Genomic DNA, 14627 nt, shown 5'->3' on the forward strand with positions numbered 1-14627 from the left:
GAGAGGAGCCTTCTTCAGGTAGCATTTTGGGAGAATTCTCCAAAATTCATTCTGCTCTTTGCAGGGCATGGCAAGTGCCCCATTGTTTTCTCTAACAACTAAGAGAGGGAAAAACAACCTCCCAGCAACTGGTCAGTCCCTCTGTACCAGGTGCTGTTGTTATCTAATCCTCACTGCCACCTCTGAGGTAGTTGTTACTTTCCCATCTTAGAGGTGAGGGGACACGTAAGGTTCAGAGACATTTCAGAGACTCTCTGTGGCCACACAGCCAGCAAGTGGCGGAGGCAGGCTCTGAGCGAGTCTGGCTGCCTCGTAGGTGCACTGTGCCCCGCTGCCTCCTGCTTACGACCTTGGGGGGCAGATATATATATTTCATAATAGTACCTTACATAGAGGCGTATTATAATTTACAAAACATTTTCACTTTCATTGACTCAATTCATTCACTCACTTATCATTCATTAAGTATTTCCGCCTATGTGGGCCAGGCCCTGTGCTGGGATACAGCTGTGAGCAAGCCCAGGGTCCTGCCCTCGCGGAGCATACAGTCTAGAGCTGCACTGTCCAAGGTGGCGGCCACCTGCTGCCTGTGACGGTTGGGCACTTGAAATGTGGCAAGTGTGCCTGAGGAACTGAATGGGAACTTCTGTTTAGTTTAACGAATTTCAATTTACCTTGCACGTGTGTCCAGTCACTGCCGCACTGGACAGCATTGCAGCTGTCAGAGTGACTTGCCAGGTCTGTTGGATCCGTTTTCTGTGGCTTCCTTAGGATTTGAAAAGCTTTTCTCTGGTTTCAGTGGGGAACTGCAAAGACCTTTTGCCCTCCCTCTGTACTTTCCGAGCACAGAGAGGAAGGTGACCAGGGAGCCTCCTGGTGATCCGTGGGAATCACGCACACACTAACACTGTAATGTTCTTGGTGGCTTGGGGAAGTCCTGGGGGATTCCACACACAGCCTGTGAGCTCCTGGGGGCTTGTTCTGAGGTGCATTGGGTTTTCCTGAGCTTTACACTCGAGGATATCTGTAGGACTCAACAAAGAGGGTGTGATTGGCAGAGGCTTGGTTCGGGCTCAGGGAGAGACTCCAGAGGTCACCTGTTCAGCCCCTGCATTGTACAGGTAGGGAGATGGAGGCCCAGAAACCCGGGTAACCTTCCCACAGTCACACAGCAGCCAAAGCTGGGCTGGACCAGGGTACGCCCTCTGTCATCGACGATGTGAGGGGGTGGGTGGGTTTCCCCAGGGCCTCTGAGATGGGCAAAGGGGGCCGAGCTCACCATGTACTGCTCTGCTGGACACATCCTGGGACTGCAAGGCAGAAAACAGAACCTGAGGTCTGGGCTCAGCCCCCACTCCCCTGCTGTGTGACCCCTACCTCTCTAGGCCTCAGTTGCTTTGTCGGTAAGATGAGGAGGCTGGATCAGCTGATGATTTGGAAATCCCTTCCACATTTGACTTTACAGTACACATAGCACCACATCCACTTGCATGGATAAGGAAAGCGACTTTTAAGTAGCTTCTGAGTGGCAGGCAGGTCCTCAGACGCTAGATGTTTTGTGTTCCCTGTCTTGAGATGGGATGTCTGCAAGTGCAACCCCCCACGGCGTCCTTGGATTCTTTAGGCTGGGGCAGTCCCCTGGATTTGCTGCTGGGGACCCTGGGACTTGCAGGGAGAGGCGGCGTTGTTATAGAGCTGCCGTGTTTTCTGCCTGGGTCTCCTCCAGTGAGGGGTGTTTGTGAGAACATTGGAATCACAAAGTGGCCCATGGCGGAGAATGCAGCCAGAACAAAGGCGCCCTCTCCCCGCCAGGCTGGGGGAATACTAACTAGTTGACAGGAATTTTAATATAAAACTCTCTCTCTTCCTTGTCATGCTGAGGTTTCAGGAAGCCTTCGGGCTTATCGTGTAGAGGCACACAGCACAGACAGGGCTTGGGGAGGTGAGAGGTGATTTCCTGCCATTCTTCTGTGGGGCGGGCTTCCCAGGGCGGTCATGCCAGGCTGACGGGCGCAGCACGGGCTCCCGCTGCTGGGGGGAGAGCTGGGTTTTCATGGGGCGGCAGCCGAGGCAGGACCCACAGCCATGAACCGCTTCAATGGGCTCTGCAAGGTGTGTTCGGAGCGCCGTTACCGCCAGGTGGGTGCTTGGCCCCATGGGGGGAGCTATGGCATGTTGGGGGTAGAGGGTGGGGCCCATCTGTGCAGGACCTCTCTCCCCATGAGCCCTTCCTCGCCTCCTCCTGCTCCCTGCAGGCTCATTTTGATCTGGGGAGGAGGTTGGGGGTAGGAGCTAGACCCACCGCCCAGCCTGTTGCCTACCGCCCCTCCGCAGGGCCAGACGCGGCCCAGCTCTGTGCGTGGTCCTAACCACTGACGGGTGATGGGGTGTGCTTGGTGAGACTGTCTCGCTGACTTTCTGTTCTTTTTCTCTGGGGAGCGGTATGGATTAAAAAAGACATCTCAAGCCTGAGGTTGAAGATGACTTAGTTGCTGAGCAGCTGGGTGTTTCTGGAGGGGGGTTTGTATTTTTGCTCACGTTCCCTACATCTGATGGGACAGCAGTGCCTGTCCTGCCCTGTGCGTGTGTGTTGCTGTGTGTTTGTATGTGGGCTGGGATGTTTTTGTATGTATGTACGTACATATGATCGTCCTCCCGCACAGCCCCAATGCCTGGCGGTGGCTTAGGATTCCTCTGGCTTTGGAGACTTCGCTGAGAGGGTTTGGCTTCAGTTTTGCAAGCAGGGACAGAGTGGGGACTGATAATCCTGTTAGCCCCAGAGCATCTTCTGGAACTGCGATGGGGCATTTTTTTCTTATAAAAAAGGAATGGAGTCAGGGAGGGTGAAGGCAAGGGATGTCTAAGCTGGAGGGGAGCTCAGAAGTTGTTCTGATTTTAAAAATATAGAGAAGCCCCTCTGTTTGTTTTAATGACCACATTGGAATGTGAGTCCTGACTCCTCTGACAGGATCTGGCAGCTGCCCGCTAGGGGACCCAGTGTTTTCCCTCCAGCCCTCCCTAGTCCCAGGGTCTGCCCTGCAGCCCCACTCTGCGCTTTCTGCCCTCTGGGAGCCAGGCAGAGCAGCCCCTGTGACACCAGCATCTGGGTGGCAGAGTGGTGAGGCGAAGAGAGCACTGGATGAGATGTCTGGAAGTCCTTGGTCACTTTGGGACTATGGGCCAGAAGACTGGGGCATGCTGGCAGTCGGAGTGGGGGCCAGGCGTGATTGTGGGCTGGACCTGGGGCCCTGGGACTCAGAGTTCAGGACAGCTCCTGTGTTAGAAACCAGCACAGAGTTGAGAGTACCAAGTTTTTTGTCAGACCTAAGTTCAAATCTAGCTCTGTTCCTCTTTGGCTGTGGCTCTTAAGCAAGTCACTTTACCTCTCTGAGCCTCACTCTCCTTGTCAGTAAAATAGGGATAATAAAGTCCAGTGCTGATGGTCTGAGAGTAAAAGGGATGAGGCGTATGAAGTACCTGGCCCAGCATCTGCTATGGACATCTAGGAAGCATACATCTGGCAATAGTTGGGGGTTGAAATCTAGGCAGGAGAGAGGATCAGAAACCAGGCAGGAGGACAGAAGTGAGGTGCTGGCATGGGTGGGGCCCGAGAGCAGTGGCAGCTCCTGCCCTGGACAGGAAAGAGCAAGAACCACCCCAGGAAGGACAGTTTCTGCCAGGAGCCAACAAGGAATCAGGGCAGGGCTGCCCCCTTCACCGCCTGATCTTGAGAGGCCCAAGGTCAGAGAGGAAGGCTGAGAGCAGGAGGGTGGTGGGCCTTGATTTCCTTCTCTGTAAAATGGGCATCCTAAAACTAGCCCTGCATTCCCGTTGGGGCTGCAGGGAAGACCTTCTTTGGACACTACCCTCTCAATGTGGTCAGCGATCGTGAGTCTGCTTCCTCCGTGTAGTCCACCCCTCACTCTGAGCTAGGAGGTGAGCGTGCTTCCTGACACCCCCTCCACTCCTCCTTCACACCCCCCAGCTGGGTTGCACTGCAGTCTGGGCCGGCTCTTCGTAGGCTCACATCCAGCAGGGTGAGGGGGCTGTAGTCCACAGTCCTGATCGGATGAGGGGACCAGAGCCTGGCGAGAGGCTGTCTTGCTGGAGCTCACTCCTCTCCAGCCTCAACTCTGGAGCTGTTACCCAAACCAGCCAGCCACGAGCCCAGGGTGCTGGTGGTTGTTTTCCAGGCAGAAGGGACTGTGGGCCTGTGCTGGAGCAAGACTGGGAAAGTGCTAGAAAGGCTTTGGAACCCTGGCTTCTGTCTGGGCTGAGTGGTGACTTGAGAGACCCCTAAAAATTCCTCCTGGTCCCACGGTGGGCCAGCCTCCTGGCATCTTCTGTGGCCTCAGGTGGGCTTGGCAACTAGTGCTCGCTCCTTTCCTCCAGCTTTCCCCGCTTACCCTGGGTTTGTTTTTCTTTCTTTCTTTCCATTTTTTTCCTCTTCCTGTCTTAGCTGCGTGCTTTCCCAGAATTCTTATGGGAACGGGGTATTTTCCTGCCCCCTCCCCCTTCCCCTTGTCTGTCAGATTTCCTGTTTTACAAACTGCTTTGAGTCCAGGCCCTGGGCTGGTGGGAAGCAGAGCCTCAGGGGCCCCAGCCGCTTCCAAGGGCCTCTGTCACTCCGGGCCTCCTCCCTCCCCTTCCTCATGCCCGGCCATCAAGGCCAGCAGGTGAATGCAGGTGCCCAGGTTTGGAGAGACAACCAGTAAAGGAAGGAGACAGAAGTCTTCTGACAAGGCTGTCGCCCTTGACCTTTTCCAGGCTTGCTGAGCTGGCTGCTTTTTCAATTTGCCTCGGACACCCTTCCTCGTGCTTCACCAGGGTCTGCTCAAAGTCCTATTTCTTCCAGGGGGTCTCCTGGGACCCCACCGAGCCCCTTTCCTGACTTATGCTCCCTTAGCAGCCTGAATGAGCCGGCAGATCACACTGCACACTGCATCCTTCTACGGGTGGGATGAGGCCAGGCTGTCTGAGTTCCTGCCATTAGGAAGTGTGGCCCAAAGTCAAAGCATAAGGGACTCTTTGCAGCACAGTCCTCATGCTTTGCTCTATTGCTTTCTGCCCTGCTTTGCTTTGGAGAGATTTGGGCATCCTCATGCTCCTCAGGGAGCCAGAGACCAAGGCCTCATGCCTTATGCCTCAGCAGAGTCTGGCATGCAGTAGGAGCTCAATAATTGTGTATTGGTTTGAAAAGAGTATCCAGATAGCAGGGCCCTTTTCATGGACTTCTGAAAATAGGGGTAGTGGACCTACCAAGCACACAGGTCTTCAGAGGCACAGAGAGGCCAGTGGCTGGTTGGGGTTCAGCTGGGAGGCCGATCCGTGCCCTCCCCTCCCCTCTCCTGGCAGCCTCTGGCTGACCCAAGAACCCCAACTCTCTTCCTCTGATCCTTGGCCTGAGGCTGAGTGGGTATGACCCAGTTTTCCCTCCTCTGTGCTCTGGGAAGACAGTGACGAGGCTGGCTTTGTCTTTGGGCCCTCGGCACAGGGCCAGCCCTGGGCCAGTGCTCTGTGAGTCTCTGTGGGACAGGAAGAAGGGAGGGAGACACAGGCAGAGGAGACACAGTGGGTCACAGGCAAAGTGGGGGCATGCGGCACCAGTGGGCGCTTGGAAACAGGGCGGGGGATGCTGGGGCTGAGGAGGGCAAGGTTCGCCCTTCCAAGACCTTGTCCATCCCAGGCCCTCCCTGCATTGGCTTGGGTTTACCTCCTGAGCTCTCAGCCTTCCCGCTTGGCCCACAACCCAGGGCCCAGGATGCCTGTGCTGAGACAGGGACAGCAAGCGCCTGGTCAGCTCCTTGGCTCTGGTTTCGCTGGAGAGGAGGGTGGCTCTGGGGTGGGGTCTACGGGCTTCCCGACCAGGGCCAGGGGCAGCAGCCTCCGGCTTCTGCAAGTGATCGGGCAGGGCTGTCTCCTAGATCACCATCCCGAGGGGGAAGGACGGCTTTGGCTTCACCATCTGCTGCGACTCTCCGGTCCGCGTCCAGGCCGTGGATTCTGGTAAGTGAGTGGCTGGGGGAGGCCAGGCCTACTTGCCCGCCATGCACCTGGGCTTTGCAAACAGAGCCTGGAACAGAAAGGGGAGCCCCAAACTGGAGCAAAGTGTCCTGGTTTTGCAAACTGAAAAGAATAATATTTTTAAATGACCATAGATGAAACTGAGGTTCATGAAAATATGTCTGCTTTTTTTTTATCAAAATGAAAATAGGTTTTTATATTTTGTTTTTCAATCAGTTTAAACAGGAACTAAACCTGTATCAGTAACGGCTGCATGGGAAAATGAAAGTCATTTATTAAGTCTGCTTGGAATCAGTATTTTATCCTAGACCAAGCCGGATTAGCACTTTAAAATAGTCATTCCTACCCTACTTTTCACAAATAAAAGATTTCTCTTAATCACAGGGTGAGCATCTTAAGGGCAGAAGCCAGAACTCAGTGATTAGGGTGTCCTAGTGCCTGCACGGGGCTGGTGCTCAATGACTGGTGTAGGAGCGAGTGAAGTGTGTGAGCCTGGCAGAGGGGAGGGTTCTCAAGGGGGTAGGAGGCCCTGGGGAGGACGAGGGGGCCTGAGGAAGGGAGGACAGCAGAGAGGTGAGCCAGCTCCGGCAGGGGTGGGGAGGGCAGGCAGGGAGGCGGTGAGGGCAAAGGGGTGCCTCCCTGCAAGGCCCTTGAGGGCTGCCAAGTTTGGCCCCTCATTTCACAGATGAAGAAACGGAGAGAAAAAGGGCAGTCCTTGTCTAAGGTCACCATGGAAGCAAAGGACTGCAGGCCCTTTGAGGGGGTCTTGGGCTTTCGGGGGAGGAGGGCCCTGAATGGCTTTTCTTTGTACCTGCAGGGGGCCCGGCAGAGCGTGCTGGGCTGCAGCAGCTGGACACGGTGCTGCAACTGAATGAGAGGCCTGTGGAGCACTGGAAATGTGTGGAGCTGGCCCACGAGATCCGGTGACAGGGGGCAGTGGGCGGCCCGGGCCTCAGGCTGATGACACACTCCTCCCTTCTCCCCCCCAGCCCTGGCACACTGCCCTGCCCTGCCCTGCCCTGCTCTAGTCAGTCCCTGCTTTGCCCAGCTGTGAGCAATTCACTTTGCTCCTCAGGGAATCGGTTTCTTGGCCTGAAAATGGAAGGTTCAGGCTCAGAGCAATTTGGGATCCCAGAGCAAACAGCAGGGAAGAAGCTCTCAAACAGACCCTGTGGTTTGTGACATGGCTCCAGAGGGTTGCTTTCCACTTTAGCTAATTATTTCTGCTACCTAAGAGCTAAGCCCATTCTTTTTTACGATGTGTAGATGTTGCAAATGTATCAATTGCACAGTTAAGAAATTATTTTTAAAAATGTTTGGGTCCTCTAAATTTTGACCCCCTAGGGTAAAACACTGATAGCCCCATTTTAGGTTTTCTTCCAGAATGACTAGATGAGGGGTTGCAGTCAGGTGGCTTGCTGACTCCTGCTGGCTTATATTTTGCCTATGACGGGCATCATAAGTTGAGTCTGGTGCTCTTTCCTGTTGAACCTGGCCTTGGCCTCAGGGTCTTTCTCGGCCACTGCCAGTCAATTAGAAAGAGTTGACCTAAGAGACTCCTTTGCTGTCTCTGCTTTAAATGGCCTCTTCCATCCCTTCCTGTCCTGACACTGGGGGCTTCTCCCCTGTGTCTGCCTCCTCCTCCCTTTCCTTTCCTCTCAGGCCCCTGCCCTGGCTGATACTGGTCTTCCCCAGGCTCAACCTCTCTGTGTGATGCCCAACTTCCAGGAGCTGCCCCAGTGAGATCATCCTGCTCGTGTGGCGCATGGTCCCCCAGGTCAAGCCGGGGCCAGACGGCGGGGTCCTGCGGCGGGCTTCCTGCAAGTCAACACATGACCTCCAGTCGCCGCCCAACAAGCGGGAGAAGAACTGCACCCATGGGGCCCAGGCACGGCCCGAGCAGCGCCACAGCTGCCACTTGGTGTGTGACAGCTCTGATGGGCTGCTGCTTGGCGGCTGGGAGCGCTACACCGAGGTGGCCAAGCGTGGGGGCCAGCACACCCTGCCTGCCCTGTCCCGTGCCACCGCCCCCACCGACCCCAACTACATCATCCTGGCCCCACTGAACCCTGGGAGCCAGGTAGGGACAGCCGGTGTGGGAGAAGGTGAAGGGCATTGGGTCCCCGTGGGAGGCCAGGAAGACTTGAGGACTCAAAGTTGTGTTGTGAGCAGCCTGCAAGGGGAAGGGAGTGTTAAGCAAGGAGACAGGCTATGTCCTCACTCTGAGGCTGTGCTGGGTAGAGAGGGCAGGGGGTCTGCGTGGCCTCAGGGCACAGATCCAGGACCAGGGCATGCATAGGCTAGAAGGTTTCACCTTGTAAGAAGGAAGAGCTTTCTACCAGCCTGCAATTTTCCATAGTGGAATGGGCTGCTTTGATAGGTAGTGAGCCCCCTGTCATAGGAGGTGTGAAAGCAGACACTGCATGATTGCATGGTGGGAAGACGGAATGAATTCCTCAAAACATTAGTCCCATGAGATACTTTGGAAAAAGGGTGTTCTAAGGTCAAAAAAGTCTGAGAAACAGCCCACACTCTTTTCCTCTTCTGGGACATTTCTAATGCAAATTAGCCTGTCGGAAGCTCTGAGGGTGTCCTGCAGTGAAGAAGGTGGCTTGACCTTGTTTAACGCAGCATTTCCCAAACTTACCTGACGGTGGACCCTTTATGCCATGGTGTTTAGCGTCCTACTATTTCAGTGTTCCATGGATGCACTTTGGAACAAGCTGCTGTAAAGGAAGGTGGGGACTCGCCAAGGGGTTAGACTTCGTGGCACAGAAACCCTCTTTCAAGTCCAATATTCTGGGATTCTGTATTCCCTCCAGGCCTCCTCCCTCAGCTGGTTAGAACTGCTGTTTTCCCCTCCTGCCCTGAGGTGCTCCACTTCCTATCCCCGGCCCTGCGTCCAGCAGCCTGCTGGGCTGTCCTGCCCCGTTCCTGGGGCTGAGATGATTCTCCTGTTTTTCCCTTGCAGCTGCTTCGACCTGTGTACCAGGAGGATACCATCCCCGAAGGTGAGTCTGCCCTCTGCTACTGTAGTGCCCTCCTAGCCCTGAGGGACAGTGGAGGCCAGAGGAGGCCTGGCCCAGCCTCCTCCTTTGAGTTCAGAGACCTTTCTGATGGAGTCACGGTCACCCAGCCCATTGACACAGACTCTCTTTCCCCTTGGTACCTTTGCTCCCTCACTGAACCAGCGTCTGTCTTCCTTGAAGCCAGAATTGAGAAGGAAGAGAGGGGATCTTACCAGAACGATCTAAGAGCTACAGTGTTCGGGACTCAGGCATTCAATTGGGTTTCATCCAGTTTTACTGAGCAACCAGGCAACGTGCTTGGGCCTACATGGAGGAGAGTCATGGGGTTTGGAGCTGGAAGTCTCAGATTGGAGTTTAAGCTGTGTAACTTTGAGCAAATCATACCCCCTCACTAAGCCTCAGTTTCTTCATCTAGAAAATGGGGCTAATAATTCCTACCTCGGAGGGCTGTGGGAAGGATTACACGAGAACATGGTCGTGAGTGGCAGCCCGTGCACTGAGAGACGCTACACAGAGGGTAGTTGTCTTTGGAGGGCAGAGATGTCTCTGCTGTTTGATGCATTCTTCTCCTTTGGCCTTCACATCCTGGCCAGGGATGGAAATTAGCCTCAAAACCAGTTCCTTCTCCCAGGAAACCTGTCCGTCTTGGTGCTGACTGGCTAGGCATTCTGTGGGGCCTTCCATGTGTCTGCGGAGAGCTCTGACTCAAACGTCCAGCTGGTGCCTGGAAGGTAGAAACCAGCCAGGTGGCCTGTGATGCTCACCTTCGGTGTGGCTTGAGCCATTCTCCTGGGGCCTTAAGGGTGCCCGTGAACTCCCTCCTCGAGGGAGTTCTCAGAGCCACTTGCAGACTTTCTTCCTTGCCACTTTCCTCTATCGGCGGCATGAAGACGATGCCTATAGTGGATACTTAGAAAAGTGCTTGTGCCTTTTTTGGGTGCGGAGGGTTCCCATCAGGCTCAGGGGTGCTGATGGAAGCCACTTTCTTTCCCTCCAGTCTGGGGCTTTTGAGCAGTCGGGCCTGGTCTGTTGGAAATGAATCTACGTTCCTTCTGGGGAGGAGTCTGATGGCGATTCAACAATGAGTTTTTAAAAAGCTTTTAGTCCGCACATTAGGTTCGAGTGGAGGTGCCACTGCTAGGGGACTTCATTAAGGGAACGGCCTGGGCCTGGCTCATTTCTGTGGGCCCAGGGCTGGATCCAGGGCCTGGCAGATAGCTCAGTGGAGTCTCCGTTGAGTGACTGGCTGAAGGAGGATGACTCTGGTTGCCTCTAAGGGTTTGGAGGCTGGTCATGGAGGAAGGGACCTGGATTGGTGTGTGGCCTGCAGTGGGCACAAGGGCACAGGCCAGATGGTCTGAGACTGGGTTCTTCTCAGCCCAAGAGATCGCTCTGTCTCGCCCTGGTATGCTCCCAACCTGTGCTCATGTTTTCATTCCCCTCTGAGGGTGTGATACTTACTGAATCAAAAAGGGGCAAGTCAGGAAATGATGATGATGTTAATAACAATGGTAACTTTTTGAAAGCATTGTGTTAAGATCTTGACCCTACTGTATTTATTCTTCATAAGCATAATCCTTTTGGTATCCAAGGACATCTTTGCTTTTTACCAGAGATCGAGTCTTTGCAGCTCCCAGTCCTGGTGTTCAGAGGAAGGGGTGAAATTCAGGGCACAGAGCTTCCTTTAAATACACTTGGGGTTGTCCAGAGGTTGAGGCTATCACCAGGGCGCCAACTTCTCAGTCCCCTCCTCTGGCCAGGCTGCCAGGTGGTAGCCTTTCAGGAGGAGTGTTGAGCCATCCTGAGTTGAATAGGAGGGAGGGTTCAGCCATTCTGAGTTGAATAGGGTCTGGTGCCCTTCCGGGGCCTGGGGTGCCTGCCTGGCTGTGGTTGGCATGTTCCCCAGGGCCACTGGTGCTCTCGGTATTGTCCCTTGCCTTGTGAAGGTGGCCTGGCCTCGGATTTGCTGTTGCAAGAGCAGGGTGGCTGCCAGGGCTCCCCTCGGAAGCCAGTAGCAAAGCCGTGTGATTCCTGTGTTTGCTCAGTGAAGCAGGTATCAGAGGAACACGGGGTGCCGTGGGGTCCGGACCAGACATTGTAAGAGGCAGCAGGTGGGAAGTAAATGAGTTTTCCTTCACGGAGCTCAGTAGTTGGGCTGCAACCTGGACTGTTCTGAAAAAAGATACTTCAAAAATCAGTTTTGGAGAGCCACTCCTACCTGGGACACATTATCCAGGCGTGGGTGGAGATTGGGGCACTAGGACATGAGTGTCACATAGGTTGGGTTGATTCCGACTTGTATGATTTACTGGCCAAATGACCTGATTTACTGGCCAAATGACCTTGAGCAAGTCACCCAACCACTCCAGGCCTCAGTTTCCTTGTCTATAAAATGGGAGTAAGCACACCTTTCCTCTCTGAGGGCAGAGTTGTGTGTTGGGTGGTTTATTTGTGACTCTTGAGGCCCTAGGTAAAGATTCTGTGACAGCCCTGGGCAGCTGGGCTAGGGAAGGGAAGGGAAGATTTTTTTTTTTTAAGTCTGAGACTGGGGCAGCATTTGTAGATAGCGACATTTTGAAATTTTGGTCTGTTTTGCCTCAGTCCCCTGCTTGTCAGTCCTGTGTGGTTTTGCCTTCCCTGGCCGAGGCTTGGCCGTGTTAAATTAGACTGTCTAGATCCAGGCTGCCCCTGAGCCCCAGTTGCAGGGTGGTTTGAGGCCCTGTCTGTCCTTCCACCTGCCCTGCTGGGTGGATGACTCAGCCGCTTAGGGGTTGTGATAATCCCTGGTGCACTCACACTCTGATACAATCCGCCAAGCCCTTTCCTACCAAGTCCCTTGTGTGAGCCTCCCGCGCGGGCCCTGGGCAAGCAAGTCGCAATCTGTATCATCTCCACTTTGTGGAGAAACCCAGACTCAGAGGGGGAAGGAAACTGTTCGGGGCTGCACAGCCAGTACCTGCCTTGGGAAGTCAGTGATCGAGTTCCAACTCAAATCCAGTGCAGATCTCGGGACTCAGGATGGTTACGTCGGCAGCAGGGCTGGGGCCTGGCAGTGCACGCCCCTCTGGGGCAGAGGGGCAGAGCCCGCTGGGACAAGGAGCTGTGGAACTTCTGCCTTTCGTCCGCTCCCCTTGCGCCCATCCAGGCTCATGTTCATTCTTTTCCTCTCTGAGCGGCTCACTGAAGAGGCAGGAAGTGGTTTGACTTACCTTGGTTTGCCTGCTGCCCCCAGACTCGACTGTGATCAGTGGTCACTTGTGGGGAGAGTCAACTTGTTTTTCTCACCCTGCTTGGTAGGTGGGAGGAGGAAGCAAGTGTGAAACCTTCTGAGCGCAGTGTTTCCTTTGAGGCCATGGGCCTTGCGTTGGTGGGGAGCTTCCCTGGTGTGTAGCTGGGGTCAGGCCACCTGTTCACCCTGGCTGCCAGGGCTGGGGGTGGCAGAAGGAGGCCTGGGCCTTGGGCCTCAGGTCAGGCACCCAGGTCAGGAGGGACCTGTCCATTGCCCACCTGGCGGCAGGAACCCCCTGGAAGGGGCCCAGGTGTGTGGAGCCTGATTACTCTAGTTTGTCTCCCACCTGCTTGTGTCCAGGAATCCCTCACTTTTTAGCTATTCTGTGTTTTGTCCCTCTGCCCATCTGCTGGGGCATGATAAAGACCTGTACACTAGCCCTTGTTCAGGTGAGGGTATATGTCCAGCAGTATTCCCTCAATGAGGGACCCCCTGCTGCTGCAGCCTGTGCTTCTTCCCTGGGGATGGTCCTGTTTCTCCCTTTCTCTCTCTCTCTCCTTTTTATAATTAGAATAATTTGTTGGTTGGTGGCCAAGCAGAAGTACCTCCTGGATATAGTGAAGTCTGGGATTCCCAGAGTTTCATGGGGCACCTGATTTCCAAACTTGCTTGTTCAAGTGGAGGAATCACAATAACAAAAACAACAATAAGTGAGCAGCTAACTTTGATCACACATTCAACAGGCCCCAGGCACTGTTCTAAAGACTTTACTTAGAGCATCTCATTAGAGCATCTCTAATCCTCGCAGCAGCCCAATGAGCTTGGTGCTATTGTTATACTTGAGGAAACCAAGACTCTGAGGGTGAAGTAAGTTGCTCAAGGTCACGGAGCTAGCAAGAGGGGAGCAGGATTTGAGTGCAGCCGTGTGGCTTCAGAGCTTGTGCTCTTTACCAAGACCTGGGGCAGCCAGTGCCACTCCTTGTTTTAGACTCACCGAAGTGAGCCAGGCTGCTGGCTCTGATGCCTCCTGGGAAAGCCTTGGTCCCTGCCACCACTGCAGAGAATGGGTTTTTGTCCCTGGAGCTGGGAGGTGATGGAGTGGGTGAGCTGGGCTGGGCATGTGCAGGGAATAGTGGGGATGGTGGCAGGGTGGATGTGGGGGCCACATGCCCTGCCACACAGCATGGTCACTGCTCTGCTCCAACTGGTTGTCCCACATGGGACTGTGGGCCCAGTGAAGTCAGATCTTCTGATTTTTCAAATAGGACAGATTTCTTGATTTTTAAAAGCATGAAGCCAAACTGATGAGTCTGATTTAGGCCTGGATCACCAGGTGGGGACTGCTGCCTCTATCCTAGTTGGTGGTCCCCAGCTGCATTCTAGCCCTGGAGTTGCTTGTTGACATGTCAGTGTCTCTTACTACAGTGGGAGGGAATTCCTTGAGGCCTGAGGACCGTCTGAAGCCTCTCAATAGTCTTAGCACCTTGAACCAGGGCCTGGCACCGAGTAGCTGCTCAGTAAATGGTTGTTGATGGAAAGAGTCTCTGCTCCCCATTTCTACAGACGAACCTGCTGTTGCAGGAGTGACGGAAACATCTCACAGTCCCCCATCTCTGTTCTGCAGAATCAGGGAGTCCCAGTAAAGGCAAGTCCTACACGGGCCTGGGGAAGAAGTCCAGGCTGATGAAGACGGTGCAGACCATGAAGGGCCATGGAAACTACCAGAACTGCCCGGTCATGAGGCCGCATGCCACACACTCAAGCTATGGCACCTATGTCACCCTGGCCCCCAAAGTCCTGGTGTTCCCTGTCTTTGTTCAGGTGAGTCTGTGGCTGGCCTCCAGGGTTTGCTCAGGAGGAAGTGAGAAAGAGGAGGGCTTTTGCTGCCTTGGACTTGGGATGCTGCCTCATCCCAGGACTGAGGGCCCCCTTTTGGGAGAGAAAAATAGCTTCAGATGCTCAGGATTCTGGGGTTGTACTGAGGGAGAAGAGATTTCCAGGAGGATACACAGGAAAAAGTGGGGCCAGGCAAGCACAGCAGTAAAAGAGTCCTCTCCTTCCCCTCCTCACTTCCCCTCACTTCCCCCCACTTCTACCCGAGGACAGGGCAGGTACGAAGCAGCTGCTTGTACTGTCACAGGGCCTGTTTGCTGAGGCTTCCACTCCCTGGCTCACCTGGTGGTTTGATATTTGGAAGTGACCAAGGGAGACCCTGAGGCTTGGCACTAGCGTCGTGTCTGGTCTCTGCTACATGTCTGGCCAGTGTTAGTTGGTGGCCTGAGATTCATTGGCTCTCCCTTCTTTTACTTCTCCCTCTTCTTCTTCCCTCTCTTCCTCCCTGTTTT

At 54.5% G+C, this 14627-nt stretch overlaps 1 protein-coding gene across 4 annotated transcripts in view; it reads left to right on the top strand.

Moving 5' to 3' along the window:
• Positions 1-14627, top strand: part of RGS3 (regulator of G protein signaling 3) — a 121087-nt gene that overhangs the window by 31019 nt on the left and 75441 nt on the right. For 2 of the 4 annotated variants that reach the window (XM_012768862.2, XM_012768866.2), the window contains exons 9-13: positions 5925-6006; positions 6842-6947; positions 7753-8104; positions 8996-9035; positions 13907-14103. In XM_012768862.2, the coding sequence (XP_012624316.2) occupies positions 5925-6006; positions 6842-6947; positions 7753-8104; positions 8996-9035; positions 13907-14103 (777 nt within the window). Of the gene's footprint in view, positions 1-1963; positions 2140-5924; positions 6007-6841; positions 6948-7752; positions 8105-8995; positions 9036-13906; positions 14104-14627 lie in introns of those variants that run through there. The other 2 variants (XM_020289449.2, XM_012768864.3) reach the window with 2 other exon arrangements.

This window comes from Microcebus murinus, chromosome 12 (genome assembly GCF_040939455.1).
Source record: "Microcebus murinus isolate Inina chromosome 12, M.murinus_Inina_mat1.0, whole genome shotgun sequence".
In the NCBI taxonomy this organism is placed as follows: domain Eukaryota; kingdom Metazoa; phylum Chordata; class Mammalia; order Primates; family Cheirogaleidae; genus Microcebus; species Microcebus murinus.